General features: G+C 38.2%; 1 protein-coding gene across 4 annotated transcripts in view; it reads right to left on the bottom strand.

The window, feature by feature from the left end:
• LOC127647069 ((E3-independent) E2 ubiquitin-conjugating enzyme-like) overlaps nucleotides 1-16,049 on the bottom strand; it is a 119,593-nt gene extending 103,544 nt beyond the window's left edge. For all 4 annotated transcript variants that reach the window (XM_052131143.1, XM_052131145.1, XM_052131146.1 and 1 more), the window contains exon 1: nucleotides 15,634-16,049. In XM_052131143.1, the coding sequence (XP_051987103.1) occupies nucleotides 15,634-16,020 (387 nt within the window). In that variant the 5' untranslated portion in view covers nucleotides 16,021-16,049. The remainder of the gene's footprint in view (nucleotides 1-15,633) is intronic.
• Between the last annotated feature and the right edge of the window lie 3,584 nt (nucleotides 16,050-19,633).

Raw genomic sequence — 19,633 nt, 5'->3', positions numbered from 1 at the left:
ATTTTATTTTACAGACGCATGTCCGGGAACTGCCAATGCGCTCTCATCTCACTGTAGTTGGTTGTTGGAATCGGCACCTGGCACTAGCAGCTCGCAAATCACACAGTTTAAATGCTGCCACATCTCTGATAATCCACTCATTTTAAAATTGAGAAAGACTAGGCTACAAACTAGTAATTGTTTTGTCTTTCATCCTCATCGATTTCTTTATTATTAAAGGCTTGGATCATGCTGATTAATAAATCTAAATTTAGAAAGAAAAAACTTTATGGTCTAAAAGGCCCACTAGAAACACGAACCTTATGTTTACGCACAGAAAAATATTCAAGAATACAGTGTAGAAAGATCAGATATGATGTAACCGGCACTGTTGTTTTGTCGTGCTGCTCACTAGAGACGATGAGAGGGCGTAACCGTCGTCATGATGTCTTTCAGTCAAGATGGAATCAATCTGGAATGCTGTGGCCTGCGTAGTGGGGGCAATAGCAACTTCATAGAATCTGAGGCTGCGCTTCGACTGAAGTGGAAGAAATCCGCACAAAGCCACTCCCAACACTAGGGAACCGCTTGCCCCATGCTGCTGTCAATTTTACAATCCACCTCGCGAGCTTGACGCTCGGCTTCCATAGGAAGGAAATGAAAGCGCTCACTCACATTCGCTCAGCACGCACCAGTGGAAACATACGATAAGAAAGACAAACTGCTTATGTTTTTAGCAAAACACATGTCTAGATGTAGAACACAGGCTAAATATCGGAAATTACTCAAAAGCTTATCGTAGATTAGGAGTTTTTTTATCGCGATAAATATTGATATTGTTTTATCGCTCAGCCCTAATATAAATATAACATTACTTTTATACAGTTTATATAAAAATATTTATGTAAAGATATGTAGATAAGTTCATCTTTTCAGAGCAAAAATAAATATTTATTTCAAAAGTTAACCTCTATTTACTTTAGTACTGTGGCTTGACTCAACTTGAAACTAATCAGGACTTGACTTGCTTGATTTGTCTGCACTGCACTTGAGACTTGACTCGAGACTTGATGGTTAAGACTTGAGACTTGCTTGTGACTTGAACCTGTTACTTTCTCCCACCTCTGAGATGGAGAGAGATATACACTCACCTAAAGGATTATTAGGAACACCTGTTCAATTTCTCATTAATGCAATTATCTAATCAACCAATCACATGGCAGTTGCTTCAATGCATTTAGGGGTGTGGTCCTGGTCAAGACAATCTCCTAAACTCCAAACTGAATGTCAGAATGGGAAAGAAAGGTGATTTAAGCAATTTTGAGCGTGGCATGGTTGTTGGTGCCAGACGGGCCAGTCTGAGTATTTCACAATCTGCTCAGTTACTGGGATTTTCACGCACAACCATTTCTAGGGTTTACAAAGAATGGTGTGAAAAGAGAAAAACATCCAGTATGAGGCAGTCATGTGGGCGAAAATGCCTTGTTGATGCTAGAGGTCAGAGGAGAATGGGCCGACTGATTCAAGCTGATAGAAGAGCAACTTTGCCTGAAATAACCACTCGTTACAACCGAGGTATGCAGCAAAGCATTTGTGAAGCCACAACACGCACAACCTTGAGGCGGATGGGCTACAACAGCAGAAGACCCCACCCATCATTTAAATGCCACGGCCTACCTGAGCATTGTTTCTGACCATGTCCATCCCTTTATGGCCACCATGTACCCATCCTCTGATGGCTACTTCCAGCAGGATAATGCACCATGTCACAAAGCTCGAATCATTTCAAATTGGTTTCTTGAACATGACAACGAGTTCACTGTACTATAATGGCCCCCACAGTCACCAGATCTCAACCCAATAGAGCATCTTTGGGATGTGGTGTAACGGGAGCTTCGTGCCCTGGATGTGCATCCCAAAAATCTCCATCAACTGCAAGATGCTATCCTATCAATATGGGCCAACATTTCTAAAGAATGCTTTCAGCACCTTGTTGAATCAATGCCACGTAGAATTAAGGCAGTTCTGAAGGCTGAAAGGGGTCAAACACAGTATTAGTATGGTGTTCCTAATAATCCTTTAGGTGAGTGTATATATATATATATATATATATATATATATATATATATATATATATATATATATATATCACAACCAACCTTCCATTATTATTTCTTTTCACACAAATTATCTTGCTCTCTCAGAATTAAATCAGGGCCTAAAAATGAAATGTTTTTACTTTTTGTTCGTTTTGAGCAGAAACTGTATTTTTTCATTCCGGTTAAAGCATTCTGCAGCCTCCTTTCCAATTGGGACACGTTTAGAACAAAATAAAAGAATGGTTAGTAACATTCTTTTTAAAATGACAGAACTCTGTGCTATGGGTGGGTGATATTCCAGTTGCAGTGCAGTGAAATAAGCATCCTGGTCTGGAAAAACAAGCTCAAAATAAGGGACTTGCCACACTCAAAATAAGCAAAAACATAAGCAAATATTTTTTTTCCCCACGTGGGGCAATTATCAGGATAGAAATCATAGCAAACATAGTAGGCTATAAAGTATATGAAATAATGTCTTTTCAATAAATGTATTCTTAATATTAAATATATCCCCAAAAATATTTAAAATATAAATCTTGGCCCATATTCACAAATAATTTTATCAAAAGAGTTCCTAGGAGATTTTTCAGTTGATGAACATTCATCCTGTGTTGATGTAATGAAATGAGCGTGCATCTCATCAACAGCATCAAAACAGGTAGCCCCTTGATTGGATTTCATCTCTATAGAATTGCCTTGATTCCCTATGCCCCCTTTTTCTCTGCAGTGAGAACATCCACAGAAAAAATATATATATTCGGTATGAATTGCCGGACGATGTGCGGTCTGAAAAGGGAACATATAGTTTGATAGAAGATTATGCTGACGGATGACAGAAATTCCCAATTCATTCGCGCTACACAGTTTTATTTTGATGTGGCCAGGAGGAGTGCGAGTTTTAAAAACGTCATCTCCATTGTATTCGGGTTGTTTCAGTTTTTGGGAGTGGTAACTGCATCTCTAACTAAGGTTACAATAATAAAAACATTCAGGCGATACTTTTTTTAAAGATCAATGTCAACATTATAATATTTATAATTAGGCTTGTCGTGATTAATAAATAACTGTCTGATCGCGGTTATTTCACATAACTGCGATATTCGGTATTCTAATTCCAATCACATTTGAATGCCTAAAAAGGGGAATTTTAAGCAAATATACTAAATGCCATGCACGGTGTGTCTGTGTATCATTCAGTTGAACATCAAGTCCGAGAGTCACTGTGCCGCACAGCGGATGTCAACCAGCGCTCTGAAGGGCAAGCTGTCAGCAGAGGCTTGCGCCAAACTACCACGAAAATATAAAAAAGTATAAGCTGAACTCAAAGTTTAACTTTAAACTATCGTGTAATGGCAAATGTTCCTGGTTCATACACACAGTGTTAATGATACACAGTGACACAGAGGAGGAGATGCATGCTTGCTCTTGTGGAGTGATGAAATGAAATCTCAAAAGGTTTTGCTTCATGACAAATAAGGGCTCGTGGTTTTAACCAGAGCATTAAAATAACGTGCAAAAGTAGGACATAAATATTTTACTATTGCATAATATAATAAATATTAGGCAAATATAATTATACACATACACGCACTTTTATGAATATAAAATATATGGGTTCAAAAACAACAGTGTAAATGTAAAACTGACCAAAACTAAAGTTGATAAGTGATATTAAGTATTTAGAGATATTTCGATATTTAAAACATTATTTCTCATGTCATTCATAAGTTTTTAAAGCCTTAAAAAGAAATCATACAGAAAGTATATCCATTTTATTATTTAATTAATATTTTTAAAGTTAATATAAAATTACTTCTTAAGGTGTATGAAGCACACATACAGAAAAAAGGAACACCTTAAAAAATATGACAAATTATGACAATTAATCGTGAAAGCCCTAAAACAGACAATTAATTGTCATTATCACAACTGTTTGTTTGACAATTAATCATCAGCCAAATTTCATAGTCATGACAGTCCTTTTTATAATATTATAATACAAAAGACTCAATTGTGATTCAGGCAATAACTTTTTCAGTCAATGTCATCATATTATTCTAATACATCGTTTTTAATGTGGATTGATGACCGCAGACATGCTTCGGATCATTTGTGAGTAACTCTTAGGGAGTTAGAAGTCCACAGGAGGACTTCTGTGCTGTCGTGGGTTTAGGAGCTACTTTTAACATTAAAATGCTTCATGAATCACTCTTAGATGAACATTTTATGAGTTCTAACATTAGGAGTGACATCCCCCTAATTTTTAAGAGTTGCTCCTAATTGTCCATGTTAGGAGCTACATATAGCCTTAAGATTTTGTGTGAATATGGGCCCTGGCAATCTAAAAACAATTATAAATAAAATACAATCAATAGCCTAAATCTCTCTCTAGGGGGTCTGGGCAGCTCAGTGATAAAGATGATGGCTACCACCCCTGTAATTCTGGAATCCAGGGCATGCTGAGTGACTCCAGCCAGGTCTCCCAAGCAACCAAATTGGCCCTGTTGCTAGGGAGGGTAGAGTCTGGAGAGGGCATATATAGTTTGATAGATGATTCTGCTGACGGATGACAGAAATTCTCAATTCATCCACGCAACAGTTTAATTTTGATGTAGCCTGGGAGCGCAGTGTTGTCAAAACCTTTATCTCTGGTGTAATTGGGTTGTTTCAGTTTGTTGGAGAGGTAACTGCATCTCTTACTAAGGTTACAATAATGTAATTGTACTTTAAAATAACAACTCAATTGTGATTCAGGAGATACTTTTTTAAACGTTCAATATCATAATATAAAAAAAATTTTTTATGTGGACTGATGACAGCAGCATGCATTGGATTGTTTGGGAGTCACTCTTAAGGATTTAGACAACTTAAGACAACTAAGCTGTCGTGGGTTTAGAAGCTACTATTAGAATTAAAATGCTTCATGAATTACTCTTAGAGAGTCAAAAATTAGGAATAACACAACCTTAATTTTTAAAGTTGCCCATTTTTTGGTGTTTAAGTTATGTAATTCTGTAATGGACTGTGAATAATTTAATTGTGAAAATTGCAATTGACTGGTTATATATTTATTTATTTATTCAAACTTGATACACTTTGTGAACAGCAAAAGCACATTTTCTATAAGGTGTGCCTTTAGCCCCATTTTACCATATCACACAGCCTACACTGTATTCCACCATTTGTGAGAATCATAATTTTCTGGAAGGATATACTGTATATAAGTGGCATTCAAAAGCATATGATAGGAAAATTCCAGAAATGGAATTGGCAATTTTTGGATGAACCAGTACAGGTTTTCTCATTGCCTTACTCTGCGCAGCTGTCATTAATGATGGGTATGGTGAGTACCACCCATGGAGTTCAAATCCAGGGTGTGCTGAGTGACTTCAGCCAGGTCTCCCAAGCAACCAAATTGGCCCGGTTGCTGGGAGGGTAGAGTCACATGGGGTAACCTCCTTGTGGTCGCCATAAGGGGCGCGCGGTGAGTCGTGCATGGATGCTGCGGAGAATACCGTGGGCCTTCACACGCGCTACATCACCACGGTAACACACTCAACCTGCCACGTGATAAGATGCAAAGATTGACGTCTCAGACGTGGAGGCAACTACCCTTCCACTGCTGTAATGCAAGGAATTGTGTAAAAGACACTGTGTGCACTTGTTATCCTATACATTTTAAGACAAAATGTTCACACAGCTTTCTCCTCAATGCAAGGCCAAACAATAATTGAGCTGTTTCTAGCTCCAAAAACTGACTCTTTAACTTCTACTGGACTACAACCTGTGCATTCAAAACAAAAGCTTGTTGCTATTCAACTTTAGAACAACGTGGCTGTTCTAGAAACAGCACTTCTATTCTTTATTGTACAAGCCCAGAGCCTGCTGGTTACAAACAGCTCCAGCTCCCAGCAGGCATTTTGAAAGCACCAGACGGAGTATAATGTGTATTGCACAGTCAGGTGGGATGTTAAGAGCGAAATGGACAAATACTGTATACCAGCATTTTCAGCAATGTCTCATCTCTTCCACACACACACACAAGATTGGTTTTATATCTTGTGAGGACATCTCATAGACTTTCATATATTTTATAACAGGCTAAAGATATATTCTATCCCCCATCCCTAACCCTACACCTAACCCTAACCCTCACAGAAACCTGTGCACTTCATTAGATTTAAAGATAAACAATTTAGCTGATTTATGAGCCTTTATTACTTGTGAGGACCAGCTAAAAGGTCCTCACAATTAGTTTTTTTTTTTCAAGTGTAGAGATTCATTGCAGTATAGAGATTAATCCAGATGATATAATAATTATACATTTGTCTTATATCCTAACAATGTACTTTATATACAATGCTACAGCTGGATTCTTGTCCTTAATTTTTTTCATCCTTTGATACACTGATACTTGGTTTTAAAAACATAGAATTTATTTCAAGGAAAAATAAATGACAAATGATTTCACATGGGAGTCACGTGGTGCCATGCGAGCGTCGGACATGTAAACGACGAGCTCTGCAAACTTTGCTGGTTTTTCATTATTTTTGTGTCATAAACTGGTAAAATTCAAAACATCCTACTACATATCAGTACTTTGAAGTCAACATGGTAAAGAAGTCAAAATCCTCGGGTTCTGGAGATATTAAAAGACACTAACATGCTCAAGCTAAAACCTATTATGGGCCTGCAGACCAGGGACTCTGTTTGGATGGTGCGGCAGGACAAATCCAGCGTCAACTGTCCAACATGTCTGTGATGCAGATGAAAGTTGTTGCTGACTTAAGAGGATTTGGCTGTAATACGTCGATCAATTACTGTGATGGAAACAAAATTCTGAGTTGGTTCCAAGTTTTTTTGGACGTCGCGAGATGGATCGATTATCTGGAGTCATCGGAGAGGGAATTATCTGATAATCCGTTGGCGACCAAAGTTGATTTGGAGCGCGTTTTTGAAAAACTGGAAGATCTTGAGAATAGGCGCTGCTGGAATTCCGCAGCATGAAAAAGGCAGAGATATGGTGAAATTCAAAGACAAACTCTTATGTCGAGCAGACTCGGGAATGGGCCACAAGCTGGAAATCGAGCGAGCTCACAGAGTCCCAGCTCGCAGATCCAATGAGGGAGACAGGCCCCAATCAATTCTGGCCAAATTTCTGAGATCATCTAATAAAGATCTTGTGTATCACGCGGCGAGGAGCAAAAGAAAGCTTTCTTGGAAGAATCACAACATTTTCTTGTTCCCAGACTTTGCGAATTCGACAAGAAAGAAACGTGATAATTTCAAGGAAAGCAAGAAACTGTTACATCAACGGAAGATCGCTTTTGCTCTGATGTTCCCGGCCAAATTGAGAATAGATACTAAGGCCGCCAAGTATTTACTTGCCCCCAACAAGCGATGTCATTCATAAAGTCAATGGTGTGATTAAGCCATTTGGGGTTTCTCATATGGCCCCTTGAGTGGATTGACTCAAATGTCTGAGGAGGCTGGGTGCCATTTAGTTTCTTTTTGTGTTGGTTCTGCCAGGCGGCTGGAGTATAACACTCCAAGAAACGTTTGTATCGACAAAGGTTCGCTTTTACACTGAAGTTCTCGGCTAAATTGAGAATAGATACCAAGTATAGCCGCAAAATATTCCTATGCCGACAACTAGCGTAAAATCAATGTACGGAGGAAGTCATGGTGTGTTTCTCACATACCTCAAATGGACTGACTCACTAAACATGCCTTTGGGTGTCAGTGGAAACTGGGAGCCTTTGTTTCTTTTCATGCTGGTTCCGCCTAGAGGCTGGAATTTGTTTTGTAAATTAACACTCATTCGGGTCAGATGTGGATGAATCTGCTTTTTCTCTGTGCTTATGCCTCCTAATGGCTGGAGTATTTTTGCAGGACATTGGAATGATATGTCATCTGCTGAACTTATGGAACAGCCAGCTCACTGATCATTCGTTTGACTGTCCGTGGAAACTGAATGGCTTTATTAGTAAAACATTTTTTGTGCTGGTATCGCTAGTTTTGTGGAGGAGCACATCTTCGAGACAGTTTTGTGAATTAATCTACATGTTCTTTGTGCCTATTAGCTGGAGTTTGTTTTATAGATTAATTTCTGTTATATATTTCTGTCTCACAAAATGTATACAAAAACACCAGACTTGAGCAATCTGATCGCAAAGTTGTCGCGGGGACTCTCGTAGGCATACACTGACTCTTTGAGTTTAGAGGGATGGATGGCGGGTGGGTCGGTCGGTCGTGCACGGGGTTAATGCGCATGTTTTTCTTTTTTTTCTGGGGAAGTTCAGGGTTTTATTGTTGCACTAATGTTGGAATGCGGTCTTTATAATTTCATTTTTGACACAATCTATTATTTCTAATATGTAAAAATGTTAAATGAGTGGATTGTCTCTCTTCACGTGGAATGTGAATGGGTTGGGGCACCCCATTAAAAGAGGGAAGCTTATTTATTTTCTTAAATGTAAGAAATATGATAGTGTTTCTTCAAGAAACGCATCTTTCCCCGCAGGAAGCTGAACAATTTGGGAAGATATGGGGTGGACATGTTTTCTTTAGTGCTGGCTCGAAATAAGAGCAGGGGAGTCATTACATTGATAAGAAAACATCTACAATTCAAATGTCTCAAACAGATTAAAGATCAATTAGGTAGAGTCATTATTGTTGTAGCTGAAATTCAGGGGCAAAGGTTGATTTTGGCTAATATTTACAACCAAACCCTGATGATCAGGTTTTTTTTTATAGATCTTGAAAGAATATTGCAATCCGCTGGCACCCCTAATGATATAATATTGGGAGGAGACTTTAATCTTTTGAAGGACTCAGTCCTTGATCATAGTGAAGCAAAAGTGTGTAAGCCCCTTAGAGCAACAGTGATGCTTCACAGGATGTGTAAAAATTTTGGTCTTACAGATATTTGGAGACTTTTGAACCCATCTGGTAGGGACTATACATTTTTTTTCCATCCATCCTTAAGATTTATTCTAGAATATATTTTTTTCTTATATTCAATCCCTCATTTAATCTGTTGTGGATTGCTCAGTTGGAAACATTTTAGTCTCAGATAAAGCCCTGGTGAGTTTAGAGGTGTTGCCACAGATGGAGAAAAATAAATCATATAGTTGCCGCTAATGTATCCTTTTTGCAAAATCCTTAATTCCATCAAATGTTAAAAGGCTGAAATCAATATTTATATGGGGATCAACTGGTCCTCAGTATCCTCTGTGGGCATGGCTTGGGAAGCACTTAGGGTGGTTCTTTGTGGCCGGATCATACAGTATGCTTCATTCATCAAAAAATCCAAAGATTTTTGAGTTGGAAGTGAATATTAAAAGTGCAGAGGCAGAGCTGAAGCACCGAATATCATCTGAAGGCCTCAGGGAATTGACCCGATTGAAATACAGATATAATACTATTGTGTCGTGGAAGGTGAAGTTTTGGCTATTCAGGGCAAGACACTCATATTTTGACTAGGGGGACAAAGCAGGGAAGCTTTTGGCTAGATATACGTCTTTTTCTACCATTCCTTCTTTTTAACTCAAACATTGATATTAAAAATGCTTTTAAAGAATTATATCTTGATCTATAGTTCCACATCTTAGTCTACTGATGAAGAAATTAGAAACTTTGTAGAACCATTAGAACTCTCTAAATTGACGAAGGTGCAAAGAAATCATCTCGATTCTGAGATAACCTTGGAGGAGCTTGACAGGTAATTAAGGCCTTGCCAACAGGCAAGGCTCAGGGGCCAGATGGTTTTGCCGGCAAATTTTTTAGATCTTATGCTAAAGAACTGACTCCACTTTTGTTAGAAGTTTATAATGAAACAATAAAGAATGGAAAGCTTCCGCCAACCATGACACAAGCCTGGATCTGTCTGCTTCTTTAAAAAGACAAAGATCCAAGTGGGTGTAACAGTCAAATTTCCCTGATCCAGCTAGATGTTAAAATATGTCAAACATTTTGGTTAACCGATTAAGTTATGACATCGCTTATACATACAGACCAGGTGGGGTTTATTTGGGGCCGCAGCTCTTCTGATAGCATTAGACATCTCATCAATATCATGTGGTCAGTGGCGAATGATCAGGCTCTGGTCACTGCCATCTCACTTGACGCCGAAAATGCTTTTTATGTGGTAGAATGGGATTATCTTTTCAAGATTTTCAAAATACACTGGTTCGGGAATACTTTTATTGGATGGATTAAGTTACTTTATAGACATCCAGTAGCAATGGTACAGATTTATCTCTTATTTTAATCTGGATAGGGGCACTCGTCAGGGTTGCCCTCTTTCCCCATTATTGTTCTGTCTTGCCCTGGGACCATTAGCAGCCGCAATAAGATGGGAAGATGATTTTCCAGGGGTGGTGGTGGAGGGCGTGGCGCATAATCTTTTTCTTTATGCAGATAATATTTTATTATTTGTCTCCGACACTTCTAGATCTATGCTTTGCCTCCACAGAATTATTCGTTACTATTCCAAGTTCTCAGGATACAGAGTTAATTGGTATAAATCCAAAGCTTTGGCTCTGACAGCGTACTGCCCAGTAACAGCTATTCAGCCAGGCGTCTTCCAGTGGCCCAAACAGGGCTTTAAGTATTTGACTAAATCAGACAAATGTGCTGGGATTAAAATGCCCAGAGTTAATTTTGATCCTTTAATAAAAAGGTTTTAGAGCGATGTGGGCAAGTGGGCTTCATTACATTAATCCATGATTGGGAAGGTAAATGTTATTACAATTAATTGTATTCCAAAATGCAACTACCTGTTACAATCTCTCCCTGTAGATGTCACCCTCTATTATTTCAAGCAATCTGATAGCATAGAGAAGTCCTTCATTTGGAATGGTAACCGTCCCAGATTACATTTCAATAAGTTACATAGGCTGATTGAAAAGGTGGGCCTAAAGAAGATTTTGTTTTATTATTATGCATTCAGTCTCAGACATTTGGCTCATTGGTTGCTTCCACCTGAGAGAGCCCCTCTCTGGTTTTGTACTGAAAAGGAAGTTCTTGCCCCTATCTCCCCACTGCAATGCCCTTCTATCAAACTAATTGGAGAAGTTGTTATTTTACACCCAGTTCTCGCATTTGCACTCTATGAAAGGGTAGTATTGAGATCTTTTGAAAATTGTATTCAACATTTTGGGATTCCCAGATCTCAATTCTATAGGTATTTACAGCTGCTCCACCTGCTCTGCACTGTTTTTGGGAATAGCACACACCCCTCTAAAATCGGCAGATACATTGGGAGAGGTGATTACTGCTTTTGGAAAAGGTCATGAGGCATCAGTGTATTACTCCCTGTTAATTCAGAGTCTGGGGGATGGAGCTTTAACTTCTATCAAGAAGTTATGGGAGAAAGATTTCAACTTTGTATTGGAGGTAGTGTGGGCTAGGATAAAAAAAAAAAAAAAGTCTGCATCTAGGGATGCAAGGGTGCATGTATACAATAAGATTTTACATAGATTTTATTGGACCCCTTCTAAATTGTATAGGCTTGGTCTTAAAGACACACCCACCAGCTATCAATGCCATTCAAAAGATGGAGACACAACCCATGTTTTTTGGGGTTTTTGTAAGATCCAAGAATTTTGATTGAAGGTGCACTATTTTGTAGTGATGTGTTGAGCACTCAAATTTCGTCTGCCCCAGACGCTGTATTTTGAGAGATGGGGAGGTATTTGGAGGATAAGTACATAAAAAAAATTGGGTTTTGACCAGTGTGATGATTGGTAGGCAGGTTATTTTAAGGGGATGGAAGCCAGATGGAGCACCCTCGTTCCCAGAGTGGTGTGCGGAGATGGGGAGGGTGGCTGCTTTCGAGGAGTCGACGACCAGGAGGGTGGGAGTTGGGAATTTTTTCAATAGGAAATGGGGTAATTTTTTACTGTGGTAACTATTCAGTGTTTTTGGGGTACTCTCGAGGAGGGGAGAAAGTAATTTAGTTTTTAATTATGTATTTTCTTTTTTTTATGGGTTTTTTTTGTGTGTGTGTGTGTGTTTTATTGACCACAGGGGTGTTCATGTGGGGGGTCAGGGTGGGATATTGGTAAGGTGAGGGGTTATAGTGGGGGTTTAATGTTAAAAGTGACTGATATAGAGATATATATATGTTGTGTTTTTTTCTTTGTTTTAACTTATGAATCAAAAATGTTAATAACAAAAACAAATAACTTCACATAATTTTATCCTTGTTTTGTGAATCTTTTTGAGAGTATCAAGCTCGTATCTTGTTCAGTTGGCAGTACCCTTCACTGGCTGAGCCTAAAAGAATGCTTGATTACAAAGATCAATAAGAATCTTCTCACTGCATGTTTGTTTTGACTACATGCGCTAATTAATAAAACGCTGTGTATGTACATGTGTGTCAGAGGAAAGGAGAAGAGAATGCAGTACAACACTGTAGCATTACAGGAGCTACTCCTTAAAAACAGACACACTGCTTTTCCTTTATTTAGAAAAATAATAATTACTTAATCAGTTAAAAATCTTTGGCACAGCTATAGTCATATTGTTTATTATCGTTAATAAGATGCGATTCACAGTGGTCACACAAATGGTTTATGGCCGTGTTGAAATGCTGTGCCAAACTGGGCCACTAGTTCACTCCACAAATCCAAAATTTTGGAGAGTTCCAAAAATGAAACATTCATAGAATTAGTGTTATTATGCAACACCTATGATGAAAACAACCTGACACCCATAAACAATAGCTCTAAAAAAACTTTTTTTTAAAATACACGTTTCATCCTTTTTCTTATGAAAAATATACAGTCTTCTCTGGTTTCGAAAAGTTGGACTACAAGTCCATATAATGTAAATATACTGATAAAATGTTAGCCATGAGAAGAAAAACAAATATTTCTAATTAATAAAGACATATGAAAAGCATCCTTTGCAATTACTTTTACCTAACATTCCATAATTCTGTAGATTTCCTGCATTGATGGTTTAAACATCTAAAACGCAGGATAATGTAGGGCTGAAATCATTTGACTGATTTCAAATGTGAGAATGTAGGAAATGTATGTCTGATGATGATGATGCCATGACAGGGTGCAGAAAATATAAAATTAGCTCAGATATTTAATACACACAAGGTGAATAATGCTTGTCCCAATTCTCTGGAAATATGGAGTCTTCTGCAGTGATTCCATATTACTATCAGTAAGAGTCTTAAAGAGTGAGTTTAGTGCAGTCTGATGCATGTTTTATGTTTCAAAGGAATACAGTTGTCACAGTTCTGTCACTGGATTTTTTTTTTTTTTTTTTTGGCACCATTCTGATCAAATTGTAGAGACTGTTGGGTATGAAAATTTCAGGAGATCAGCAGTCACAAATACTCAAACCAGTCTGGCATCAACAAACGTCCATGCGATTATCTAATCAGCCAATCGTGTGTCAGCAGTGCAGTGCATAAAATCATGCAGATATGGGTCAGGAGCTTCAGTAAATGTTCTCATCAACCATCAGAGTGGGGGACAAATTTGATCTCAGTGATTTGGATCGTGGCATGATTGCTGGTGCCAGATGGGTTGTGTGATCAGCAGTTACAGAAATACTAAAATCAGCCAGGGAAAGTACACACGAAAATTGTAATTCCGTCATAATTTACACATCCTCATATTGTTTTGAACACTTATGGCTTTCTTCCATTGAAAAAATAAAAGTGCATTTTTAAAAGAACCTTCTGATTTTAATCAGGACAGGTGCCATCAAGCGCCAAATAAATTACCATAAAAGTATCATAATAGTAGTCTTTATGATTCGTGCACTATATTTGAAGTCTTCTGAAGCCAACTAGGCCTATAGCTTAACATGAATGTCATTAATCACTGAAAACATTGCCCTCTTCTTTAGCTCTTATATCAAACATGGCACATTTACACGTCACATATATTTTGAAGAAAATGATGTCAAAAGTCATTGGTTGAGTCATATGGACCACTTTTATGATAATTTGATGGTCCTTTTCTTTTCTTTTTTTTTAGCTTTACAGCAATCATCCACATTTTAAATTATTATATGGAAAACAATGACCAGGAAATTATTCACAATTTCACCTTTTGTGTTCCACAGAAGAAACATTCGTACAGGGTTGGAACAAAATGAGGGTGAGAAGATGACAGAACTTCTATGAGCACTTGTTCCAAGCAGATCACATGCAGCAGTTCATTGACAGCTTGAATGCTGCATCCCTTAATTACACTTTACTATATGATTTGGGATGTGGTGTCTGAGCAGAGTGCATGTGCAGAAATAAGTACAAACATTTCTGACAATCTAAGCCATCTTGAAAATATCACTAGTGGTAAAAGACAATGCATAAATAGTGGTTAAATACAGAAGTGCACTATTAGTGCATAGGAATTTAATGACGACTCATGTAGAACCTGAAAGACCCCTAATAATATAAGGCATCGTGACTTAAACACTGACCTCATGACCTTTATGTAGGGAGAAAGCAATGTTGTGCATAGTTTCATTCATGAATGGGAGAATTTTTCATATATAAAAAAAAATTAAAATTTATTTAAATATTCCACCATTCTTTTATATTAAAGATTAAATGAGCTGAGTAAGGCACCATATTCTATGTGACTAATTTTGTGGAAAAGTTTAAGCATCATAATGTCTAAAGGTGCCCATGTCTCTATACTCTTAGCAAATTGTGTAGAGACCTTGTGAGTTGTTTCTAAATACAGTATCCTTCTGCAGTGACACCAGATAATAATCTACTGAATTGTTTTTGAAATCATATTTGACACACATGGGAGGCCTTACCCACCCATTGAAGGGTGGAGTGGTAATATGTCTGATGGTATTTCTTTGTTAGGAACAACAGCTGACCAGTGTTTAATTCTCATTCACAGTTATCTAAAAATACAGTTGAGAGCTGGAGAATAAAACGGTGAGTTCTAGTCAGATCTGGTCCATTATGCTTTAACAGGACAATGAAACAAAAGAGCACATCTCTAAACATAAACTATAGAAACATAATAACAAATAAGTCCAGAAGCATCAGAGAAAGTCCTATGTATCCAGGCTTGCCGTTTACTATTCGTGTAGCTGGAGATACAAACGTTTTTCTTGTCAAGCGATTGTGTAAGCTGTCCACTGTTGAACAAATACTAACTAGTTTGAGATAACCACGTTACATTCAAGAGCTCGAGACCTCTGTTCACAGCTGATCACCTGCCATGTAACTCCTTCACGGAGACTGATAACATCTATACGTGTGGTAAAGAAAAATGTTATGCGTGATGCATAGCTTGTGTCATTAATCCGAGTGAGCTGCCAACCAAGACATCGTTTTGGCCATTATAAACCATATTATAATTTAATCCAGGTCATGTTCTGACAATCGGTGTAAACCAAAATGTAATAAACGTATATCGGGTTCGTTAAAATAACTAAATATGACGATAGAGAGAATGAAAGTGAAATATAGAGTGTCTGATTAAACATCATGGTTTAGCTGTGAAGATAGGGACAGAACAACAAGATCAAAAGCACACTCATCTGCGTCTTTCATTACCTTCGTTTCCCTAACATCCTGTTTCGTCCCATCGGGATACCACTGAACACGCACGAATCCTCTACCGAGAGGCCATGACCGTGTGTCCACCGCCCCACTCTCGTTGTCCGAGTTACTGGGAGCGCCTCCACCGCCGCCATCACGACCACCTCCTCCTCTCCCTCCGCCATCACCACCAATTTCCGAGTCTGAGTCATCAAAATCCTCCTCACCATGAATCATCCGTACAATCCCGAAGCGCATCGCTCCGCGGTGTTTTCCGGAGACCAGATCATGCGTAAACAGGAACCGCTGCGTTCCGCCAGCTGTGGGAGAGCGCACATCGGACGACGGCTCGGAGCTCGGGCTCAAGGCCGGTGAAAGCGCTGATGTGACGTGTTCCGCCATCGCTGGTGGTGGTGGTGATGATGATGCTGCTGCTGCTGCTGAAAGATGCGGGAGTAGAGGGATGAAGAATTGAACAGAGACATGTGAGCAGCAGCACTTGCTTATGTATGTACGTAGAGCGCCGCTCAGTGGACGGGTCAGCTGATATCAATTTCCTGATATTACATCAGTACATAACAATAAACAATAAATCATTTAGAAAAAAAAAATGATAAAAGGTCAAACTTGAAAAAACATTTTTTGAAGATAAACATATTATAAAGGTAGGGCTACTAAACATTAGATCTCTTTCTACTAAAGCACTAATTGTAAATGCAATTATTACAGATCATAATTTGGATGCGCTGTGTTCGACTGAAACCTGGCTTAAACCGGATGAATATATTTCAATGAATCTACTCCCCCAGTTTATTGTTATAAACTTGAGCCTCATCTGAAGGGTCGAGTTGGAGGGGTTGCTACAATTTAAAATTATTTTTTTTGTGTGTCACTCAGAGGACAAGATATAAGTCTTTTGAACAAATAATGCTTAAAGTGACACCGTCAGATATAAATACAAAATTCTCTGTCGTCTTTTGCACTTGCTACAGTACATCACCTGGGCCATACTCTGGTTTCCTTGGTGAATTTGCTAATTTTCTATCAGATCTAGTAGTTAATGTAGATAGAGCTTTAATTGTTGGTGGCTTCAATATTCACATAGATAATGAAAATGACACATTGGGATTAGCATTTATTCTCAACTCTCTTGGAGTCAGACAAAATGTGGCAGGACCAACTCATTGCCATAATAATACGCTAGATTTAATTCTGTCATATGGAGCTGATGTTGATAGTATAGAAATTGTAATGCAGAACGATGACATCTCAGATCATTACCTCTTGTTTGCTGCGATCAGCTAATGTCACTCAGTCTACTATACACCATGCTATCGTTCAGGTATAACTATTCCACTAAAGATAGCTTCACTAATAATCTCCAAGAATTGTCTCACATACTCAGTAAGACAAAAAGTCTAGAAGAACTTGATGTAATAACAGAAAATATAAATACAGTCTTCTCTAGCACTCTTGATAGTGTCGCCCCCTTCGATTAAAGAAAATAAACAAAAAAGTCCTGCACCATGGTACAATGATCATTCTCATGCTCTTGAGAGCAGCTCGGAAAATGGAGCACAAGTGGAAGAATACAATATTTACATTTACATTTATTAATTTGGCAGACACTTTTATCCAAACCAATTTACAAAAGAGGAACAGATCATAAGCGAATAATCTTAAGGAGTCAGTGGTACAAAAAGTGCTGCATTACAAAGTTTCACTAGCATCAGAATAGTAGTACTCAAGACAGATTTAAGTGCAACAAGAATATTGATATATATATATATATATATATATATATATATATATATATATATATATAAATTGGAACTATGCAATCAAATGTCACAGCACCTCAGAAAACAGTGTCTCATAATTTTCCTCACGAGAAACAATCATTTGCTGTCATAGGTCATGGAGATAACAAAACGTATCAAAAACTCAAAAGCCACAACATATAAGATAGATCCAATACCAACTAAGCTCTTAAAAGAAGTATTCCTTGTAATCTCAGAACCTCTTGTTAATATTATTAACTCCTCGCTATCCTTAGGACATGTCTAAAGAAACTTTAAAATGGCAGTTATCAAACCACTTTTTAAGAAGCCACAGCTTGATCCTGGAAAATTGGCTAATTACAGACCGATTTCATATATAACATTTATGTCGAAAATACTACTTAGAGTCCACCCAACTTTGTTCATTTCTAAAGAGAAATGGAATATACGAACAATTTCAGTCAGGGTTTAGGCCCCATCACTGTACAGAGACAGCACTTATCAGAGTTACAAATTATTTGCTCTTATCATCTGATCGTGGCTGCATTTCTCTTCTAGTGCTTTTAGATTTCAGTGCTGTTTAAGTTTCAATCCCGTGTGAAGGTGCGATGCGGGGGGCGGCTGGCGTGGCGTTCCTTCGGTTGAAGGAAAGCTGCGACCGCAACGTTGCCATGGTCATGTTCTCGCAGTGAGAACATGAAACATCCACAAACGCTGCCTCGGTGTGATCGCAGCCCAGACACATGAGACGGCGCCTGTGGCCATCTGAAGCGGAGAGCACTCTACCACATCCAGGAACTACACAGGGGCGGAAAGGCATCTTTATAAAGACGCGTCCTGAAAAGGACGTTCAATGCCACTGTGTATTGCTCTTTTAGAGGAAAATACTCTTTTAGAGAAAATCACTCTTTTACAAACACTCTTTTAGTTTGCGCTGTCGAAGCGCCCAGGGGCAAACTGCACTGCCGTGCAGAGAAGGAGAAAGCCGCTGAAGTGCGCTGTAGATCCAACAGCAGATCGCTCAGAGGTAAGAGGAACAGACTTGCAGCTCGCTGCATACACGACCATCGGCTCCGAAGAAAATGTTTATACCCCTATGTCCGGGGGCGGGACATGCTAATTCTGTCTGCCATTCTGTCTGTTGGCCTTTTTTCATAGATCAGAGATGTATTCGGCGCTCAAGAGACCCCTAGTGTTGCTTCTTCGGCACAATGTCGAAGTGAGCGACAGACGGGGAACTACATTTCTCCCTATTCCCTATATCCTATATTTTAATCCACTGCTCCTAATAAATCTCATTATTGCTTTCATTTGTTTCCCCACATTTGGATATTGCTTATTATGAACTCTTGACTTCCTAAAGTGTGTAATTCTTACTTAAGACTCCTCCTTTTTCTTTCATAAGCAGGCAAACAATCAACACATGCTCTACTATTTCCTCTATTGCACAAACCTCACATAAACCTGTATTTTGTTTCCCTATGATATGTATTGTATAGTTAAGATCTGAATGTCCTGTTCTTAGATGTGTGAATATAACTTGTTCCAATCTACTTATGTTATGAATAATTGTACTTTTTTTTAATGTTCTTTGTACCTTATGATAATGTCTTCCTGTTTGACATGAATCCCAGTAAGTCTGCCATTTCCTATTGCATGCTTCTAATACCAATTTTTCCCTTCTGATCTGCTAAGTGAAATATTTATACTTGGTTCATCCATTTCTTAATGATTCTTTAGCCATTTTGTCTGCTTCTTCATTGCCTTGAATTCCCACATGTGCTGGTACCCAAATGAAATTAATTATTATTCCTATATGTTTTAAACTGTATAATGTAATTATGATTTCTATTAAAATGTCTCTTTTATTTGTTTGATTTGATTGTAAACTCATAAAACCCACCATTGAGTTATTATTGTTGTTTTATCTGCTCTTACTTCATAAATCCATCCTAGTGCCATTAAGACTGATATCATCTCTGCAGTGTATACATATGTACCATATGTTATTCTTCCAAACTCCCTGGAACATAAAAAGCTGTCCCTGTCCTTCCAGTTTCTTGGTTCTTTGAGCCATCATTGTATACTTGAAAAAATTAATAATGCATGCTTTTTATATATTCTTTAACATATGTTTTTGTATTAACTCCATCCTTTTTTTCCTTAATTCTTTCATGTAGCAATCAATTTCAGGTTGTGTGAATAACCAAGGTGGTATCAGAGGTATCTGAGGT

The sequence above is a fragment of the Xyrauchen texanus genome, chromosome 7 (genome assembly GCF_025860055.1).
Source record: "Xyrauchen texanus isolate HMW12.3.18 chromosome 7, RBS_HiC_50CHRs, whole genome shotgun sequence".
NCBI lineage: Eukaryota > Metazoa > Chordata > Actinopteri > Cypriniformes > Catostomidae > Xyrauchen > Xyrauchen texanus.
This window is presented reverse-complemented; position numbering and strand designations above follow the sequence as displayed.